The sequence below is a fragment of the Pseudophryne corroboree genome, chromosome 8 (genome assembly GCF_028390025.1).
Source record: "Pseudophryne corroboree isolate aPseCor3 chromosome 8, aPseCor3.hap2, whole genome shotgun sequence".
In the NCBI taxonomy this organism is placed as follows: domain Eukaryota; kingdom Metazoa; phylum Chordata; class Amphibia; order Anura; family Myobatrachidae; genus Pseudophryne; species Pseudophryne corroboree.
This window is the reverse complement of record NC_086451.1, coordinates 59,677,253-59,699,786: the sequence shown is the minus strand read 5'-3', so window position 1 is coordinate 59,699,786 and position 22,534 is coordinate 59,677,253. Positions and strand designations below refer to the sequence as shown.

The 22,534-nt window shown below is 47.9% G+C and overlaps 1 protein-coding gene across 4 annotated transcripts in view; it reads left to right on the top strand.

Annotated features, from left to right (window-relative positions):
- NTMT1 (N-terminal Xaa-Pro-Lys N-methyltransferase 1) overlaps window positions 1–14,208 on the top strand; it is a 57,416-nt gene extending 43,208 nt beyond the window's left edge. For all 4 annotated transcript variants that reach the window (XM_063936474.1, XM_063936472.1, XM_063936471.1 and 1 more), the window contains exons 3-4: window positions 7,378–7,630; window positions 13,938–14,208. In XM_063936474.1, coding sequence (XP_063792544.1) covers window positions 7,378–7,630; window positions 13,938–14,194 — 510 coding nt within the window. In that variant the 3' untranslated portion in view covers window positions 14,195–14,208. The remainder of the gene's footprint in view (window positions 1–7,377; window positions 7,631–13,937) is intronic.
- The last annotated feature ends 8,326 nt before the right edge of the window (window positions 14,209–22,534 follow it).

The following is a 22,534-nucleotide window of genomic DNA, read 5'->3' as shown; positions in this document are numbered from 1 at the left end:
TTGTCTCACAAAAGCCCATATCTGATTGTCCATTCGGACAGGGCAGAGCTGCGGACTCGTCCCCAGTTTCTCCCTAAGGTGGTGTCAGCGTTTCACCTGAACCAGCTTATTGTGGTACCTGCGGCTACTAGGGACTTGGAGGACTCCAAGTTGCTAGATGTTGTCAGGGCCCTGAAAATATAGGTTTCCAGGACGGCTGGAGTCAGGAAAACTGACTTGCTGTTATCCTGTATGCACCCAACAAACTGGGTGCTCTTGCTTCTAAGCAGACGATTGCTAGTTGGATGTGTAGTACAATTCAGCTTGCACATTCTGTGGCAGGCCTGCCACAGCCAAAATATGTAAATGCCCATTCCACAAGGAAGGTGGGCTCATCTTGGGCGGCTGCCCGAGGGGTCTCGGCTTTACAACTTTGCCGAGCTGCTACTTGGTCAGGGGCACACCCTGGCTGAGGAGGACCTGGAGTTCTCTCACTCGGTGCTGCAGAGTCATCCGCACTCTCCCGCCCGTTTGGGAGCTTTGGTATAATCCCCATGGTCCTGACGGAGTCCCCAGCATCCACTTAGGACGTCAGAGAAAATAAGAATTTACTTACCGATAATTCTATTTCTCGTAGTCCGTAGTGGATGCTGGGCGCCCATCCCAAGTGCGGATTGTCTGCAATACTTGTACATAGTTATTGTTACAAAAATCGGGTTATTATTGTTGTGAGCCATCTTTTCAGAGGCTCCGCTGTTATCATGCTGTTAACTGGGTTCAGATCAGAGGTTGTACAGTGTGATTGGTGTGGCTGGTATGAGTCTTACCCGGGATTCAAAATCCTTCCTTATTGTGTACGCTCATCCGGGCACAGTATCATAACTGAGGCTTGGAGGAGGGTCATAGGGGGAGGAGCCAGTGCACACCACCTGATCCTAAAGCTTTTACTTTTGTGCCCTGTCTCCTGCGGAGCCGCTATTCCCCATGGTCCTGACGGAGTCCCCAGCATCCACTACGGACTACGAGAAATAGAATTATCGGTAAGTAAATTCTTATTTTCTCCTAGTCCGTAGAGGATGCTGGGCGCCCGTCCCAGTGCGGACATATTTATGCATGACTTGTATATAGTTATTGCTTACATAAGGGTTATGTTACAGTTAAGATCAGTCGTTGGCTGATACTGTTTTGTTCATACTGTTAACTGGTTGCGTATATTCCAGGTTATACGGTGTGGATGGTGTGGGCTGGTATGAATCTTGCCCTTGGATTAACAAAAATCCTTTCCTCGTACTGTCCGTCTCCTCTGGGCACAGTTTCTCTAACTGAGGTCTGGAGGAGGGGCATAGAGGAAGGAGCCAGTGCACACCCATTCTAAAGTTCTTTATAGTGCCCATGTCTCCTGCGGAGCCTGTCTATACCCCATGGTCCTTAGGGAATCCCCAGCATCCTCTACGGACTAGGAGAAAAAGATTTACCGGTAGGTTTAAAATCTTATTTCTCTAACGTCCTAAGTGGATGCTGGGGACTCCGTCAGGACCATGGGGATTAGCGGCTCCGCAGGAGACAGGGCACAAAAATAAAGCTTTAGGATCAGGTGGTGTGCACTGGCTCCTCCCCCTATGACCCTCCTCCAAGCCTCAGTTAAGTTTTTGTGCCCGTCCGAGCAGGGTGCAATCTAGGTGGCTCTCCTAAAGAGCTGCTTAGAAAAAGTTTTTTAGGTTTTTTATTTTCAGTGAGTCCTGCTGGCAACAGGCTCACTGCATCGAGGGACTTAGGGGAGAGAATTTCAACTCACCTGCGTGCAGGATGGATTGGATTCTTAGGCTACTGGACACCATTAGCTCCAGAGGGAGTCGGAACACAGGTCTCACCCTGGTATTCGTCCCGGAGCCGCGCCGCCGACCCCCCTTGCAGATGCCGAAGTTGAAGAGGTCCAGAGGTCCAGAAACAGGCGACAGAAGACTTTCAGTCTTCATAAGGTAGCGCACAGCACTGCAGCTGTGCGCCATTGTTGTCAGCACACTTCATACCAGCGGTCACTGAGGGTGCAGGGCGCTGGGGGGGGCGCTCTGGGCAGCAAATGTGTTATACCTTTTTTATGGCTAAAATACATCACATATAGCCCTTGAGGCTATATGGATGTATTTAACCCCTGCCAGATCTCACAAACTCCGGGAGAAGAGCCCGCCGTTTTAGGGGGCGGGGCCTATTCTCCTCAGCACACGGCGCCATTTTCCTGCTCAGCTCTGCTGAGAGGAAGGCTCCCAGGCTCTCCCCTGCACTGCACTACAGAAACAGGGTTAAAACAGAGAGGGGGGGCACTTATTTGGCGATATGATTACATATGTGAAAATGCTATAAGGGAAAACACTTGTATAAGGGGTTGTCCCTGTATAATTATAGCGTTTTTGGTGTGTGCTGGCAAACTCTCCCTCTGTCTCCCCAAAGGGCTAGTGGGGTCCTGTCCTCTATCAGAGCATTCCCTGTGTGTGTGCTGTGTGTCGGTACGTGTGTGTCGACATGTAGGAGGACGATGTTGGTGAGGAGGCGGAGCAAATTGCCTGTATGGGTGATGTCACTCTCTAGGGAGTCGACACCGGAATGGATGGCTTATTTAGGAATTACGTGATAATGTCAACACGATGCAAGGTCGGTTGACGACATGAGACGGCCGGCAAACAAATTAGTACCTGTCCAGGCGTCTCAGACACCGTCAGGGGCTTGTAAAAACGCCCATTTACCTCAGTTGGTCGACACAGACACGGACACTGACTTCAGTGTCGACGGTGAAGAAACAAACGTATTTTCCTTTAGGGCCACACGTTACATGTTAAGGGCAATGAAGGAGGTGTTACATATTTCTGATACTACAAGTACCACAAATAAGGGTATTATGTAGGGTGGGAATAATCTACTTGTAGTTTTTCCTGAATCAGATAAATTAAAGTGTGTGATGATACGTGGGTTTCCTCCGATGGAAAATTATTGGAGGTATACCTTTTCCCGCCAGAAGTGAGGGCGAGTTGGGAAACACACCTTAGGGTGGATAAGGCGCTCACACGCTTATAAAAACAAGTGGCGTTACCGTCTCCAGATACGGCCGCCCTCAAGGAGCCAGCTGATAGGAAGCTGAAAAATATCCTAAGAAGTATATACACACATACTGGTGTTATACTACGACCAGCAATCGCCTCAGCCTGGATGTGCAGCGCTGGGGGGGCTTGGTCGGATTTCCTGACTGAAAATATTGATACCCTTGACAGGAACAATATTTTATTGACTATAGAGCATTTTAAGGATGCATTTCTATATATGCGAGATGCGCAGAGGGATATTTGCATTCTGGCATCAAGAGTAGATGTGATGTCCATATCTGCCAGACGATGTTTATAGACACGACAGTGGTCAGGTGATGCAGATTCCAGACGGCACATGGAAGTATTGCCGTATAAAGGGGCGGTCCATCGGACCTGGTGGCCATGGCAACAGCTGGAAAATCCACTTTTGTTACCCCAAGTCACATCTCAGCAGAAAAGGACACAGTCTTTTCAGTCTCAGTCCTTTCGTACCCATAAAGGCAGGCGGGCAAAAGGCCAGTCATATCTGCCCAGGGTTAGAGGAAAGGGAAGAAGACTGCAGCAGGCAGCTCATTCCCAGGAACAGAAGTCCTCCACAGCTTCTGCCAAGTCCGCAGCATGACGCTGGGGCCATACAAGCGGACTCAGGTGCGGTGGGGGGTCATCTCAAGAGTTTCAGCACGCAGTGGGCTCACTCGCAAGTGGACTCCTGGATCCTACACGTAGTATCCCAGGTGTACATTGGAAATTCGAGACGTCTTCCCCTCACAAGTTCCTGAAGTCTGCTTTACCAACGTCTCCCTCCGACAGGGAGGCAGTATTGGAAAAAAATTCACAGGCTGTATTCCCAGCACGTGATAATCAAAGTACCCCTCCTACAACAAGGGAAGGGGTATTATTCCACACTATATTGTGGTACTGAAGCCAAACGGCTCGGTGAGATCTAAAAGATTTGAACAATTACATACAAGGATTCAAATCAAGATGGAGTCACTCAGAGCAGTGATAGCGAACCAGGACGATATGGTGTCACTGGATATCAGGGACGCTTACCTACAAGTCCAAATTTTGCCTTTCTCACCAAGGGTATCTCAGGTTCGTGGTACAGAACTGTCACTATCAGTTCAGACGCTGCCGTTTGGATTGTCCACGGCACCCCGGGTCTTTACCAAGGTAATGGCCGAAATGATGATTCTTCCTAAAAGAAATATGGACGCTTTCCTGATAAGGGCAAGGTCCAGAGAACAGTTGGCGGTCGGAGTAGCACTATCTCAAGTAGTTCTACGACAGCACGAGTGGATTCTAAATATTCCAAAATCGCAGCTTTTTCCGACAACACGTCTAATGTTCCTAGGGATGATTCTGGACACAGTCCAGAAAAGGATGTTTTCTCCCGGAGAAGAAAGCCAGGGAGTTATCCGAGCTAGTCAGGAACCTCCTAAAACCAGGAAAATTATCAGTGCATCATTGCACAAAGGGTCCTGTGAAAAATGGTGGTTTCTTACAAAGCGATCCCATTCGGTAGATTTCACGCAAGAACCTTTCAGTGGGATCTGCTGGGAAAATGGTCCGGATCGCATCTTCAGATGCATCAGCGGATAACCCTGTCTCCAAGGACAAGGGTGTTTCTTCTGCGGTGGCTGCAGAGTGCTCATCTATGAAAGGGCCGCAGATTCGGCATTCAGGACTGGGTCCTGGTGACCACGGATGCCAGCCTGAGTGGCTGGGGAGCAGTCACACAAGGAAAAAATTTCCAGGGAGTGTGATCAAGTCTGGAGACTTCTCTCCACATAAATATACTGGAGCTAAGGCCAATTTACAAGGCTCTAAGCTTAGCAAGACCTCTGCTTCAAGGTCAGCCGGTATTGATCCAGTGGGACAACATCACGGCAGTCGCCCACGAAAACAGGGCGGCACAAGAAGCAGGAGGGAAATGGCAGAAACTGCAAGGATTCTTCGCTGGGCGAAAAATCATGTGATAACACTCTCAGCAGTGTTAATTCCGGGAGTGGAAAACTGGGAAGCAGACTTCCTCAGCATAACCTCCACCCGGGAGAGTGGGGACTTCAGCGGGAAGTCTTCCACATGATTGTAAACCGTTGGGAAAAACCAAAGGTGGACATGATGGCGTCCCGCCTGAACAAAAAACTAGACAGATATTGCGCCAGGTCAAGGGACCCTCAGGCAATAGCGGTGGACGCTCTGGTAACACTGTGGGTGTACCAGTCATGGTATGTGTTCCCTCCTATGCATCTCATACCAAAAGTACTGAGAATCAAGGAGATGAGTAAGAACGATACTCGTGGTTCCGGATGGGTCAAGAAGGACTTGGTACCCGGAATTTCAAGAGATTCTCACGGAAGAACCGTGGCCTCTACCTTTAAGAAAGGACCTGCTCCAGCAGGGGCCTTGTCTGTTCCAAGACTTACCGCGGCTGCGTTTGACGGCATGGCAGTTGAACGCCGGATCCTGAAAGGGCATTCCAGATGAAGTCATCCCTACCCTGGTCGAAGCCAGGAAGGATGTAACCGCAAAACATTTTCACCGCAATTGGCGAAAATATGTTGCGTGGTGTGAGGCCAAGAAGGTCCCTACAGAGGAATTCCAACTGGGTCGTTTCCTACATTTCCTGAAAACAGGACTGTCTATGGGCCTAAAATTAGGGTCCATTAAGGTTCAAATTTCGACCCTGTCAAATTTATTCCAGAAAGAACTGGCTTCAGTGCCTGAAGTTCAGACATTTGTAAAAGGGGTACTGCATATACAGCCTCCTTTTGTGCCCCCAGTGGCACCTTGGGATCTCAATGTTGTTTTGAGTTTCCTAAAGTCACATTGGTTTGATCCACTCACCACTGTGGACTTAAAATATTTCACATGGAAGGTGAAGATTCTATTAGCCCTGGCTTCAGCCAGGCGTGTGTCAGAATGGGCGGCTTTATCATATAAAAGTCCTTACTTAATTTTTCATTCTGACAGGGCAGGATTGAGGACTCGTCCTCAATTTCTCCTTAAGGTGTTTTCTGTTTTTCACATGAACCAACCTTTTGTGGTACCTGCGGCTACTAGGGACTTGGAGGACTCCAAGTTACTTGACGTTGTCAGGGCCCTGAAAATATATGTTTCCAGGACGACTGGAGTCAGAAAATCTGACTCGCTGTTTAGCCTGTATGCACCCAACAAGATGGGTGCTCCTGCTTCTAAACAGACGATTGCTCGCTGGATTTGTAGTACAATTCAGCTTGCTCATTCTGTGGCAGGCTTGCCACAGACAAAATCAGAAAAAGCCCATTCCACAAGGAAGTGGGCTGATCTTGGGCGACTGCCTGAGGGGTCTCGGCTTTACAACTTTGCTGAGCATTTACTTGGTCAGGGGCAAACACGTTTGCTAAATTCTACAAATTTGATACCCTGGCTGAGGAGGACATGGAGTCTCTCATTCGGTGCTGCAGGGTCATCCGCACTCTCCCGCCCGTTTGGGAGCTTTGGTATAATCCCCATGGTCCTGACGGAGTCCCCAGCATCCACTTAGGACGTTAGAGAAAATAAGAATTTACTTACCGATAATTCTATTTCTCGTAGTCCGTAGTGGATGCTGGGCGCCCATCCCAAGTGCGGATTGTCTGCAATACTTGTACATAGTTATTGTTACAAAAAAATCGGGTTGTTATTGTTGTGAGCCGTCTGTTCAGAGGCTCCTACGTTTTGTCATACTGTTAACTGGGTTCAGATCACAAGTTGTACGGTGTGATTGGTGTGGCTGGTATGAGTCTTACCCGGGATTCAAGATCCTTCCTTATTGTGTGCGCTCGTCCGGGCACAGTATCCTAACTGAGGCTTGGAGGAGGGTCATAGGGGGAGGAGCCAGTGCACACCACCTGATCCTAAAGCTTTATTTTTGTGCCCTGTCTCCTGCGGAGCCGCTAATCCCCATGGTCCTGACGGAGTCCCCAGCATCCACTACGGACTACGAGAAATAGAATTATCGGTAAGTAAATTCTTATTTTTTTCCTACTTGTCGGAAAACACATGGTTCGGCGCAATAGCCGCGGATCCACATGTTTTGACGGAATTGCGGCCAAATCTGACAGATTTTAGGCCCATTTCCGACAATGTCAATCCGACTTTAAGAAAAAGTTGGATCGGCATTGTCAGGAATGCCCAAATCAATTGAATATACCCCATAGCTGTTATATATTTATATTCTATTAACTACAAAAATACTGATTATACTTCCTGCATGTGTCCCACGTTATACTTGTCATCTGCCTGAGCTTTAGGGCCACAGCTACCTAAATACGTATTTCACTGGTATACCTCACAGGACGGGCCCCTGAAGACCGGTACCTCATATGCCTTAGACTGTGGCGCTGGCATCGGCCGGATCACCAAACGCCTCCTGCTACCACTCTTTAAAACGGTTGACATGGTCGATGTAACTGATGAGTTTTTAAGCAAGGCCAAAGGCTATCTGGGAGAAGATGGAAAGCGAATTGGTGAATATTACTGCTGTGGGCTGCAAGACTTTGCCCCAAAGCCAAACCACTATGATGTCATCTGGATCCAGTGGGTGATAGGTAAGGCCCTTCTGTAGCCTGTACCCCAACACACTCCCCAATAATTGCATAATGTACAGAAAATATGAAAAAGGCTTTGGTGAAAAGTTATTCTGCTGTGGTACATGGGCAGTGCCATCTTGTACCAAGCAATCAATATTTCATATGCAAATATATATATACAGGTTGAGTATCCCTTATTTGTGTCATTATCTCAGTAGGGGAACCAAAAATGTGTGATTTTGAATTTTGGGATACTCAACCTGTATATATAATATTCCGGTTAAATACACTGAAAATGTTGGAAAAGGAGACCATATTACGGATGAGCAGAATGTTAGTATAGATGTACATATCTATACAGTGATCGCAAAAACGCGCTATAGCACGTATTTTACCTGAAAATAGCTCTCTAGGACACACTTTTAAAACATCAGTGAGTCCCACAGGACGCGCTCTGATCTAGCTGTGTGTGTCCTGCCTGCTCCTGTGCCACAGCCAATTACCACCTGCATGCTGTGTGTAGCATGTCTCCAGCCAATCATCATGCTGCCTGCACTGCTACCACAGCCAATCACCATGGAGCAAAATGGCGCCTGCAGCCTCCACTCAGCGTGATTCAAGAAGATCCCTGCTGCCGCTCACCCTTGCTCGGAGCCAGCTCCCTGTTGCTGCCCACTCAGTATCTGCAGGGATCGCTGACATTGCGCCAGTCTCTGCTGTGACTCCTCCACACTGCCGCCACCTCCGCTGCTGCTCAGCTTCCCACTGACAGCTTGGAGGTGTACTGCATGTGCCCCATTTGCCCCTGAGGCTGCCATTCCAGTGACGCTGGTGTACTTGCCGTCGTCCTGCAGTCTGCAGCAACACCCATATGCTTCTGGCTGCTACTCCAGCTTTGAGAACCGCTGCTCCCCGACAGAAGTCAGCCCTCCCCCCAACCTGTGGAAGGACTGACAGGATCTCTTGGCCGGGTGAGTGCCTATATTAGGGTAAAGGTGCAGCAAGATTTAGATAATGGTAATTGATTTATAGTTTAAAGTTAAACAAAGTGTCTGTTAGTACAGGTAACAGATGTGGGGTAGAACTAGTACGTTTAAAAGTGTAACATGTAACTACATATAAAAGGAAATAAAAAGCAAAGTCAAAATAAAATAAAAACCGTTAAAACAGTTTGTGGTACCACAGTGTCAAATAAATAATGTACAGTGTAAAAGTACAGTACACAAGCAGTTTTGCAGACCACAAAGATTAGTTTTCAAATGGAGAGAGTAACATAGGTAGTTAGTGGATCTTTTTGTCTCTACTTATATGTGTGGATTTGGCTTGAGTGGCGTGTTTCAAACCAAGATGCTCCAGTCCCTGCAAAATGCTAGCGCTACACTGCAGGAGACCAGACACAGGTGCCTGTGTAACAACATCATTGTCCCCGGGTTGAGATGCCACTCAAACCGAATCCACACAAATGAAGAGAGAGAAAAAAGATCCACTGGACTATTGCATTATGAACTTTGGCTGCTGACCACCACCAGTGAGACGTAAGTGCCCATATTAGCACTACTCTGCATTAACATAATAGGAGCAGGACCATCAGTCACCACTGACTACCTATGCTGCTCTCTCCATTTGAAAACTAATCTTTATTGTCTTCAAAACTGCTTGTATACTGTACTTTTACGGGGTTGGGTATGGGTGACTTGGGAACCTGACGGTCACCATACCAACACGGGATCCTGGGGTTTAGAATGCTGGCGGGGGGAAGGGAAGGGGGCGAGCTTGGTGTTCTTTTGCCACTCTATAGGTGTCGTGGACACCCATGAGTAAGAATAGTCCCTGTTAGTCAGCATGCCGACTGTCGGGATATTGAGGAGGTGGGATGTAGGCGTCGGTATTGTGACCGGCGATCTCCTGACCGCCAATCACATAACTACATCCCCTTTTACATTGTACATTATTTCTTTGACACTGCGGTACCAAAAACAGTTTTTACTGTTTTTATTTTATTTTGACTTTGCTTTTTATTTCCTTTTATATATACTTACATGTTACACTTTTAAACATACTATTTCTACTTTACATCTGTTACCTGTACTAACAGACACTTTGTTTAAACAAATGATAAATATTACATAATTACCCTTATCCAAGTCTTGCTGCGCCCCAGGTTATTGTTTCCCCTTACCCATTGCATCATTGGAATATAGGCCCTCTGTATGTAGTTGGGTATTGTGTTCTGCGTTCCCTACTGAGGTGTGGGATTGTGGAATGTGAAACATATGCGCAGCCTTCCGTTAGTTGGAAAATTTGAATCAAATATTAACTGTGCACCCGTGCACTTTGCTGGACACTATCCTATACCTCCACACAAACTCACTGCCTCCTGGATGTTTGGAGGTTAGCTATCCACCCCTACCTGCCCCGAACGCACTTCTTGCCCCAGCTGCTATCTACCCTTACCCTTCCCTGACCCCAGCACTGCTAGTCCTAAACCCCCACCTTGCCCTAGAACTGCCCCAACTGCTATATGTCCCTACCACCAGCACCACTATTTGCCCCTAAACTTCTCCTTGCTCCTACCCCCATTGTTTTCCCAGCTGCTATCTATCCTTATCTCATCCCTACCACAAGCACTGCCTGCCCCTAACCACCTCCTTGCCTCCGTACTGCCCTATCTGATATCTAAGCTTATCCCCCCTTCCTACTCCAACTGCCACATGCACTTACCCCCCTCTATCCCCTCCTTGCCCAAACTGCTCCCTGCCTCAACACCATCTCGGCACCAACTGCTGCCTGCCCTTAACCCACCATTCCACCACCTGTTACCTGCTGCCACCTGACCGCAGAACTTTCTCCAACTGCTTCCTTCCCTCCCTGCCCGCAGCACTGTATATGTTGGCTATGTGAGATAAAGGGAACATAATTCTAAGCATTATTTGTACTGTAGAATATGAGTGTGACTTCCCATAGTGCATGTGTAGGGCATGTTGGATGGTCTAATGCTATATGCAAAACTCAAAAGCATAATATGTGATGGGACCCAGAAACAGTGGAGCAGGACCATACATTTTTAAAGTGAGGGGTCCCTGGACCCACAATTTTTTTTGCTGACCGCGATCACTGCCTATAGATTGTTCATATAGAATGTACGCCTAGAATGTATGGATAGAACGTTGGTATACAGATGTGCTCATCAGTGATAGCGCTGAGCCCAAAGAAAAGTGGGTTCCACGGACCCCTCACTTTTAAAAATTGGGGTCCTATCTGTCCTTTTCTGGGTCCCATCGGAATGAAGGTTCATATTGATCTTATTAATTATTCAAATATAAAAACAGACTTGACTTGGACACTACAAAAGTGTTGCAAGGGGGAGGGGAGGGGGGGGGGGGGGGGTGACAATGCTGCTGGGCTGTGCAGCATACAGATCACTCTGCACCAGAGCTGCATCTAGACATTTCGGTGCCCTTTGGCAGAAAGTAAATTGGTGCTCCCCCTCCCAAATTTTAAATCAAGGACAGGGCATGCAACAAAAATTTAGGGGTGTGGCTTCATGGGGAAAGAGCATGGCCACATAATTGTACCAATTCACATTACACCACACAGGTAGAGCACGTTATACACATTGCACCAGGTAGAGCACGTTATACAGATTGCGCCAATTAGAACACCTTATACACATTGCACCAGGTAGAGCACGTTTTACACATTGCACCACGTAGAGCACGTTATACACATTGCACCAGTTAGTGTTCTATACACATTGCCGCAGGTAGAGCATATTATACATGTTTTATATGGTAGCGGGGAGTAGGGACAGAGAGAGGCAGCGGGGAGTAGGGACAGAGGGAGTAGGGACAGAGAGGCAGGAGAGAGTGCAGCCAGAAACCCCACCACCATACCAACACCCACCAGGGACCAGGCCCCAACCGCATACCTGTATAAAGAGCACTCTGGGCTCCTCCATGGACACTGCCAGCAGCAGCAGTGGAGTCAAGCCGGGGGGTAGGGACAGAGGTAGCAGGGAGTAGGGACAGAGAGAGGCACCGGGAGTAGGGACAGAGGTAGCAGGTACAGAGAGAGGCACTGGGGAGTAGGGTCAGAGAGAGAGGCACCAGGGAGTAGGGACAGAGGTAGCACGGACTAGGGACAGAGAGAGGCACCGGGGAGTAGGGACAGAGAGAGAGGCACCGCGGAGTAGGGACAGAGGTAGCAGGGAGTAGGGACAGAGGGAGGCACCGGGGAGTAGGGACAGAAAGAGGTAGAAGGGAGTAGGGACAGAGAGAGGCACCAGGGAGTAGGGCAGAGGTAGCAGGGAGTAGGGACAGAGAGGCAGAAGAGAGTGCAGCCTGGAATCCCCATTGGGGAGCACCACCATACCAACACCCTCCAGGGACCAGGCCCCCACCGCGTACCTGTGGACACTGCCAGCAGCAGCAGCGGAGTCAAGCCGAGGATCGGCATGAGGCCTACGCCCCCGCCAGCCTGGAGTCAGAGGATGTGGCCGGGGAGATCGGAAAACACGGAGAGGGTGGCCAGCTGGGTGGGGAGGGAGAAGAGGGGAATCCAAGGGGAGAGTGGTGGCAGCAACCAGCCGGGGGCACAGGGACCGAACTACCCCCGCCTGGGGTATATACAGCCGGGCTGGTGTTCAGTGGGCTGCCAAGGAGCAGTGGTTGAGTCACGTTAATTGCGGAGGGAGGGCACCTGCAGCCGTTATTCGTGGGGCTGTAGGGGGTGCATTGCGGAGCAGAGGATGAGGGGAGGGGGCGGGAGATCACTCTTCATGGTCTCCACCCCTTCCAAGTTCCTCCCTCTATTGTTGTGGAGACCTGACTGACAGCACAGGACGGCGTTGCGGGTCACAGCGCGTACTGAGGGACCCAGCGGGTTTTATTTTTGTGTCCCTACCATCAATTCTGGGGTAAAATACATGCTATAGAGCGTTTTTGCGATCACTGGCTCATTCTCATCTTGGACATAATCTCCTACAGTGTGTGTACGCATCCCAGCAGCGATTATGTGTACTGTGCCGAGACTAGTCGCAGCGCGCGTACAAACATTGCTTCCCTATGGAACGCACATGCACATGCAAATGCCTGCGGACATTCCTGGGCGCCCTATACACGGCAAATAAGTCGTGTTTACTGCAACTCGTTCGCAATATAAGAATGAGCACATGTGTACTTAAACCTCTTGAAAACACTGCCTGTGAGAAATGCACTGAGGGCACGGGAGCACTCTCCCATACTGGAGCATTCTTCATACGCCCCCTACAGGTTGGGAATGTTGTGCGCACTGCAAATGGCCACTAGATCAGGGCTGGATACGTCCCGGTCACTGCCTACCGTGGGATCAGGGTATGTGGATCTGTTCGTCCATCCGTCGCACCACACAGAGCGGTGCTTGCAATTACCAGCTTTGTGCTGGCAGCGCTGTACGGACTGGCTGGTTCCTCTGGTGCAGCAAGCAGTAATTGGTTCCTTTGCTGGACACAAGTGCAGCTGTAACTATTCATTCTAAGGGGTAAATTTACTAAGATGGGATGTTATGCATAGTAACCAGTCAGATTCCAGGTATTATTTTCGTGAAGGAGCTAGATAAATGAGTAGTAGAATCTGATTGGTTGCTATAGACAACATCCCATCTTAAATAGAACTCCCATCGTAGTAAATTTACCCCTAAATCTCTGTCAGGATATTTATACATTGGACTTGCCGATTGTGACTGCGTTGAGACTAACTGGAGACACTAATAGACTCTGCAGCCACAGGTGAGACAGATACAATTATTCTATGGAGCAGAACAGCAGATAATCTGATGGAGGAATACGGATACCAGTCTGCAACTATTAACTACTGACTGAGCACTATTCATTCCTATGCCAGCGTGGAACTTCTGAACTTATTATTTGTTACTAGTTACCAGCCCGTCAAAATGACGGAATAACATAACAGTAATGTCAGCAAAACACTTGAATTTCCCCCACAGAGGTGAGGAGCAGCGTTAGCCTATTATTTTATAGGATGATATCTGTACTGTGCAGTTTGATATATTGATTCCCTTTATTCAGGATCACTGGGAGATTATCGACTTGCTGAGTTTAGCTATCATGGCTGTATAACTATTGCCTTACTCCTAGGAGTTACCTTTTATAGTTGTTAGTGTGGTAGGTGCTGAGCTGGACTTCAGTGTGCATCACTGAGAATGTGCACCTTATACAAGCTATGCTCACTCCTGGCCTGCTCTCAGCTGGAGTCACACGTTAGAGGCGGAGAGCCCATTTATGTTTATATAGTAACTGTGTGTAAATGTTATGTACTTTTCACCGCAGGGCATCTAACGGACAGTGACCTGGTGGAGTTCTTGAAGAGGTGCAAAACTGGCTTGCGGCCAAATGGTATCGTAGTCATCAAGGACAACATGGCCCAAGAAGGGGTCATCATGGATGACGTGGATAGTAGCATCTGCAGAGACATGGATGTCGTACGTAGGCTTATCAGACAGGCTGGCCTTAATGTTCTAGCCCAGGAAAAGCAAGAAAACTTCCCTGAGGAAATCTACCATGTTTTCTCCATTGCCATTAGATAAACTCCCCCCTCACAGATGTCGTATCTTATTTCATATAAGACCTGTCCACTGTTCCGAGAACCTTTTCTGGAATGTTCTGCTTTTGCCAAAAATGTCCTATAGTCTAAGCATGTTGTGTTTAGGAGAAAGCTGAAATCCGGAAAGATGAGGTAACAGAGATTGTAGCTTTTATCCGATACCTTAAGTGTTCCCATAGTCGGCATTCTGCAGCGGCAGCCATTTTGTTGGCATTATTAACATTCATGAGATTGCAGCATCTAAATTTCCTAGGATATCTCTTCTGCCTCCATTACCTCAATGGTCCCTCAATGTTGTTCTGACCATAAAATGGCCGCCTCCACTCTGCGTGGGACAACACAGTAAGGAGGCAGGCTCAGTTGGTGAGCCATGTAAAATGGATGATGAATGGGGCAGTGTTTGCCAAGTAAGCAAAGGAGCTAGATGAGCTGTTCACCAGCAGAATTTGCTTTATATGAGCTGTTCTTATACCAGGCCCTCTCAGCGTCAAATATTGAAATTCAGTCTATTTGTACCTTATGGTGCTCCCACAATACAATACAGAGCACTTAGCAGGACACTATACAATTATCTGACAAATAATCTGCCAGACCTAGCTGGTTGGAATGAAAATCTGGTAATGAATGAGAGCAAATTACAATCTATCATTTGCTCCCAAACAATGGAAAATGAACAAAACCTGTTGCTCATACAAATTGTTTAAACAAAAATTTAACCAACTTGGATGAACAACAGTTTTGCAGTGTTTGGGAGCAAATGACTGATCGGAACTTGCTCTCATCCGTTACCAGATTTTCATTCCAAACAGCTAGATCTGCCAGATAATTGTATAGTGTGTACCTAGCTTTAGAAGACAAATTTTCTTTTCAAGTATAAATGAATGCCTGTGGATAGCATTGGATTGCTTTTGTAGCCTGCGTTTGCCAAAAGGAGGTGCGTCATTATTTTGTTTAAGAACCAAAGTGAAAGTTATCACCCCCCACAATGGGTGTGGCCATTTTGTAGGTGGGACTAAAATTAATTAGGAAGCAGCCTGCTTGAATCTAGTTTTAGCCCAAAAAGCACCTGCCCTCCACTTTGTGTAGTGACAAACCTAATCTCAAAGTTTAAAAACTGGTAATTACTACTCGTGTGGGGACACGAGGGGTCACCGCTGCTTTGTAAAGCTGTCAGTTGCATGCTTTCAAATACAGAGTCTATTCGAGGCTCCATTGCCAGTGTGAGATGTGTGAAAAATATTTTGAATATAATAAATTATTTTTTGCTAAAAAAAAAACAGAAAATTGTAATTTCTAGTACAAGATTTTTTTTTAAAAACTCATATGTCTCCATAAACCATGGCCCTTGAGGCTGCAGGGAGAGAAAGCAGGGAAGTGCTGCCCTTAACCAGCTGTTCTCACAGACTGCTCACACTCATTCCCACCAAAAACTAGGCCCAAATTCACCGTCATTTTCTCTGCGATTTAGGCACTACAGGTCATACCTTATTTTTTTTTTATATGCACCACATTTTCAACAGCACAGTACAAACAATTTTATTTAGGCATATCAGTCCCTGCCCCAGAGGAGCTTCCACACTTAATTTCCTTCCCGCACATTTATACTAGGCCCCAAAAAAAGCCGTTTTACGGACAGCAATGGCATGGCTTTGTCGTCAGGGAGGAAACTGAAGCCTTTGGAAAAAAACACAAGTACATACAAACTCTACACAGCGTATAACCTGTGACCTCATTGCTGGGATCCCCACTCTTAAGCTACCTGCACACTATTTGATTTTCTGGGGTCAAACCGATAATCGGCAAGTGGAAGAGAGCAGCATCGGTTGCACACACTAAAAGATATAATTTTTTTATTCTTTTAGTTATTGATTTTCTATCACACCACACTGAGTTTGCATATGTCCGCCCACAAGGAGGATGAGGTTATCAGGGTACACCATAGGAAATATGGGCAGATTATTTAGAATGCCCACACACTGCATGATATTAGGCCGTTCCATGAAAATTAGCAAAAATGTTTCAACATAGGTTGACAAGTTAAATAAAAGCTTTTTCCCATAGGTATTCATAAAAAAATAACACAGGCTCTTAATTCATAGATTTGAGCTGAATATTCAAGTAGAAGTTTCCTTTATGAAACTGGAGAGGACTTGGCTTGTCCTGTATGTGACAACTAAATATTCTGTTGGGTATAACTGAGAAAACAACTTTCTCTCCCTAAAAAATAAACCACTTTGATGTCACATCCATCTTTTTTTTTTTTTTTAAATGCGTAACTTCCTTGTGTTAAGTTTTAACAAAAATTGATATATTGAATCTTGTACGAATGTCTTGTACGTGGCAAAGGAATGGCGCTATTGGGACCTTTTGGAAAGAATGATCAGATAATGGAAGCTGAGTTCTTCTGACTAAAACATTCCTACCTACACAATAAAGCAGGCCTATCATCCGAGTATTGCATACCGCTCAACTTTCAATAAGGTGGAAGCGGGCTTGGCCTCAGCAAAAGAGGGCGTGACTATGCATGTCACACACCCTTTTGCCTCCAGTCCTTATCTATTCACTGCTGCTCTGCAGCCTGCCCCCACCGCAGGACACGGCGGGCCAGTCCTAAAAAAAATGGGACTGTCACGAAAAAATGGGACAGTTGGGAGGTATGGTATTGGGAAATCAGACCATAATTATATAGTGTGTACCTAGCTTTAGTGGGAGAACTTCATTATAACCTACTCATTAACAAAAACAATAATTTAAATTAACATTTGAGCTCTAAGTGTAGTATAAGTCAGTGGTTCTCAACCGCAGTCCTCAAGCACCCCCAACAGTTCATGTTTTCCAGGTCTCCTCACAGGATTGCAAGTGAAATAATTTGCTCCACCTGTGGGTCTTTTAAAATGTGTCGCCTAGTAATGAATACACCTGTGCACCAGCTAGGTGACCTGGAAAACATGAACTGTTGGGGTACTTGACCGAGGTTGAGAACCACTGGTATAAGACATAGATTTAAAGGACTTAATTCTCCAGTTTGCTGCCTGCCCCATTTCTTACCCTTTCAGCTTCCATCTGTCTGTATCACTAGGCCTTCTTCTCAGGGTAAGAAAATAGGATTTTAATACCTACCGGTAAATCATTTTCTTGTAGTCCATAAGGGATATTGGGGGAAACTAGTACGATGGGGTATAGACGGGGTTCCAAGGAGCCAGTGCACTTTAAATTTCTTCAACTGGGTGTGCTGGCTCCTCCCCTCTATGCCCCCTTCCACAGGCAGTTATAGGTAAAAAAGTGCCCGAAGGAGAAAGGACATATATGGGAGAAGGAACATAACAGAAAGGGTGGTGAGATTTACACACCAGCACACCGCTAACATACAGCAACAGCTGAACAGGTAACTATAGGGGATCAGTACGAGATACCGCCGGACGGGATCCCGGCGGCCGGAATACCGACACTAGGATCCCGACCAGCACAATCCCAACAGGGGGGTGAGAGCAATGCAGCCCATTGCGGGCATGGTGCCTCGCTATGCTCAGCACACTAATTTATTCTCCCTCTATGGGTGTCGTGGACACCCACAGAGGAAGAATATGTCGGGATTGTGCCGTTCGGGATCCCGGTGTCTGTATTCCGTCCGGCGGGATCTTGACCGCATCCCAACTATAGAACATGAACCTGCAGAAAAGTCCACGCACTGAGGCGGGTGCCCAATATCCCTTATGGACTACGAGAAAAGGATTTACCGGTAGGTATTAAAATCCTATTTTCCCTAGCATCCATAAGGGATATTAGGGGAAACTAGTACGATGGGGACGTCCCAAAGCTTCCAGAATGGGCGGGAACGTGCAGAGACTGCTGCAGCACCGCCTGCCCAAACTGGGTATCCTCTTTGGCCAGGGTATCAAATTTGTAGAACTTCACAAAAGTATTCTTCCCCGACCAGGTAGCAGCTCGGCATAGTTGCAAGGCCGAGACTACATGGGCAGCCGCCCAGGAACAGCCCACTGATCTAGTCGAGTGGGCCTTTAGAGACTTAGGAACAGGTAAGGCTGCCGACACATAGGCCTGTTGGATAGTAAGCCTAATCTAATGAGCAATGGACTGATTTGAAGCAGGGCAACCCTTTTTCTGCGCATCATAGAGCATGAACAAGGAATCCGTCTTTCTGACCCGAGCTATATGCTTGACATAGATCTTCAAGGCACGTACAGCATTCAATGCCTCCGGCGGAGCAGAAGCGTCAGAACTGGACGGAACCACAATAGGTTGATTCAGATGAAACGCGGAGACAACCTTAGGCAGGAACTGCTGTCTAGTCCGGAGCTCTTCTATCCTCGTAAAAGACCAAGTAGGGACTTTTACACGATAAGGCCCCCAATTCTGAGACTCGTCGAGCAGAAGCCAGGACCAGTAACATCACCGTCTTCCACATGAGATACTTGTCTTCTACCGTCATCAGAGGTTCAAACCAGGAGGAGTGTAGAAATGTCAACACTACATCCAAATCCCAGGGTGCCGTAGGCGGCACAAAGGGAGGTTGTATGTGGAGTGCCCCTTGCAAGAAGGTCTGAACTTCTGGCAACAGTGCCAATTTCTTTTCAAAGAAAATGGAGAGAGCTGAAATCTGGACCTTAATGAAACCGAGACATAAGCCCTTATCCACACCATCCTGCAGGAAACATAGGAAACGTCCCAAGTGCAACTCTGCAGGCGGATACGTGCGTTCCTCGCACCAAGAGACATATCTCCTCCAGATATGATGATAGTGGTTTGACGTCACAGGTTTCCTGGCCTGAACCATGGTTGGAATAACCTTGGAAAGGCCCTTGTGAGCTAGGATGTTCCACTCAACACCATGCCGTCAAACGAAGTCGCCATACGTCCGGGTAGACGAACGGTCCTTGTTGAAGAAAATCTCTTCTGAGTGGTAGAGGCCAAGGGTCTTCGACGGACATGTCCAGAAGATCCACATACCACACCCTCCTAGGCCAATCCGGGGCAATTAGAATTGCCTGGACACCTTGATTCCTGATTCACTTTAGCACTCTTGGGAGCAATGGGATCGGAGGAAACGGGTAGACCAGCCGGTACGGACAAGGCGACGCCAGTGCGTCCACTGCCCTCGACTGAGGGTCCCTGGTCCACGAGCAATACCAGGGAAGTTTCTTGTTGAGGCTAAAAGCCATCATGTCTATTTGTGGGCAACCCCAACGGTCGATGATCTGCTGGAACATCAGATGGTGAGACACCACTCCCCCGGGGCGGAGATCGTCACGACTCAGGAAGTCCACCTTTCAGTTGTCCACACCCGGAATGAAGATTGCTGACATGGCTCTTGTATTTCTTTCCACCCAGAGGAGTATCTTTGACACCTCTCGCATGCAGGCTCTGCTTTTTATCCCTCCTTGTCAATTGATATGCCACCGCCGTGGAGTTGTCAGACTGTACCTGGATCACATGATCCTTGAGTAGAGGAGAGGCTTAAAGTAGAGCATTGTAGATTGCCCGAAGTTCCAGAATGTTGACTGGAAGAAGGCTTTCGTGGCCTGACCACCTGCTCTGGAACTGCGCCCCTTGGGTTACAGCTCCCCATCCTCTCAGACTCGCATCTGTCATGAGGAGGGTCCAATCCTGAATCCCGAAACTCCTGCCCTCCAGGAGATTGGAGGACTGTAGCCACCACAGGAGGAAAATCCTGGCCTGAGGTGAGCTGAATTATCCGGTGCATCTGTAGATGTGAGCCAGACCACTTGCTCAGGAGATCCAACTGAAACATTCTGGCATGGAACCTCCCATACTGTATTGCCTCGTATGAGGCAACCTTCTTTCCCAACAATCTTATCCAGAGATGTACGGACACTCGAGAAGATCGGAGCATCATGCGGACCATCTCCTGAAGTGTTTTTGCCTTGTAGAAATACCTTCTGGGCCACAGTATCCAGCAACATCTCCAGGAACAGGAGCCTCTGAGTTGGCTCCAGGTGGGACTTCTGTAAGTTGAGGATCCACCCATGGTCAGACAGAAGACGGATGGTGCGGTCGATATAGAGCATCAAATAGCTCCCTGGATCTTGCTTTTATCAGAAGGTCGTCCAGATAAGGGACCACATTGATCCCCTGGACCCAGAGTTGAAGCATCATCTCCGCCATCACCTTCACGAATACCCTCGGTGCGGTTGACAGGCCGAAAAGCAGTGCCTGGAACTGGAAGTGATCGTCCAGCAGGGCAAACCGCAGGAACGCCTGATGAGGAGGCCAAATCGGAATATGGAGATAGGCGTCCTTGATATTACTGCTCGCAGGGATTCCATTTTGAACTTGAACACCCTCAAATAAGGATTCAAGGATTTCAGATTCAGAATGGGTCTGACCGAACAGTCCGGTTTCGGCACCACAAACAGGTTTGAGTAAAACCCCTTGCCGCGTTGCGGTAGTGATACTAGAACAATGACGCGGGACTGGACCAACTTCCGGATAGCCTGTTCTAACGTAACTTGCATATCCTCCAAAGCTGGTAAGCCTGATTTGAAAAATCGTGGGGGAGAGTACTGTCAGACTCCAGCTTGTAGCCCTGAGAAACGGGCTCTCTGACCCAGGCATTCCGGCAGGAAGTCTCCCAAATGCTGCTGAAGTGATGCAGTCGAGCTCCCACCTCGAGATCCCCTCAGGGTGGGTGGGCACCGTCATGCTGAGGCCTTAGTGGATGCAGAAACCGGTGGATTGTTCCTGAGAACTGGTGCTTGCAGGTTTTCTGGACTTACTTCTGGTGCCTGTAGCCACATTCGAGGCACCTCTGGCCTTCGATCGAAATCTGTGAGAGCGAAAGGACTGGACAGACGGCCCCGGATAGGAGCGTCTCGCTGGCGGGGCGCCAGAGGGGAGAAACGTGGATTTCCCAGACGTAACTTTGGAAATCCAGGTATCCAATTCGATCCCATAAAGCCATTCCCCAGAAAAGGGGAGGGATTCCATACTACGTTTGGATTCTGCGTCCGCAAAGGCCCTGCGTGTGGACACTGTCATGGCAGACGTCCAAGCATTAATGTTCCCCATCTCCTTGAGGGAATCACAGAAGACACATGTAGTGTCCTGAATGTGCTTCAGTAGGGTTACCATAGTAACTAAGGGCATATCCCCCCGAGAGACCACCCTGAATTTGAATGGCCCCAGAATGAATAGCATGGCTCATCCAGCACTCCGCAATGACCGGTCTTTGTGAGAGGCCGGCTGTAGTGTATATAGACTTTAGGGTAGTCTCTATCTTCCGATCCCCAGGATCCTTCATGGTAAAGGAGCCCGGGGCAGGCAAGAGAGATCCATGCCAGGGGGTTCCTCACAAAATTGTCTACCTTCAGGAGCAAATGGGAAAGTGCGCAAAAACTTTTTGGACACTTAGAATTTTCTGTCTGGATTTTTCCAGGCCTGTTTGAATAAGTCATCTAACTCTGGAAAATCAGGGAAAGTGATATTAGGCTTGTTGTGTACAAAGAAAAAATAAGATTTTACTTACCGGTAAATCTATTTCTCGTAGTCCGTAGAGGATGCTGGGACTCCGTAAGGACCATGGGGAATAGACGGGCTCCGGAGGAGATAGGGCACTTTAAGAAAGCTTTGGATTCTGGGTGTGCACTGGCTCCTCCCTCTATGACCCTCCTCCAGACCTCTGTTAGGGAAACTGTGCCCAGAGGAGATGGACAGTACGAGGAAGGATTTTTGTAAATCTAAGGGCGAGATTCATACCAGCCACACCAATCACACCGTATAACTTATGATAAACTTACCCAGTTAACAGTATGAACAACATCATAGCCACGGTATCACCAAAAACTATAACATAACCCTTATGTAAGCAATAACTATATACAAGTCTTGCAGAAGAAGCCCGCACTTGGGACGGGCGCCCAGCATCCTCTACAGACTACGAGAAATAGATTTACCGGTAAGTAAAATCTTATTTTCTCTAACGTCCTTGAGGATGCTGGGACTCCGTAAGGACCATGGGGATTATACCAAAGCTCCCAAACGGGCGGGAGAGTGCGGATGACTCTGCAGCACCGATTGAGCAAACAGGAGGTCCTCCTCAGCCAGGGTATCAAACTTATAGAACTTCGCAAAGGTGTTTGTCCCCGACCAAGTAGCTGCTCGGCACAACTGTAATGCCGAGACCCCTCGGGCAGCCGCCCAAGACGAGCCCACTTTCCTAGTGGAGTGGGCCTTAACCGATTTCGGTAACGGCAATCCTGCCGTAGAATGCGCCTGCTGAATCGTGTTACAGATCCAGCGAGCAATAGTCTGCTTTGAAGCAGGGGCGCCAACCTTGTTGGCCGCA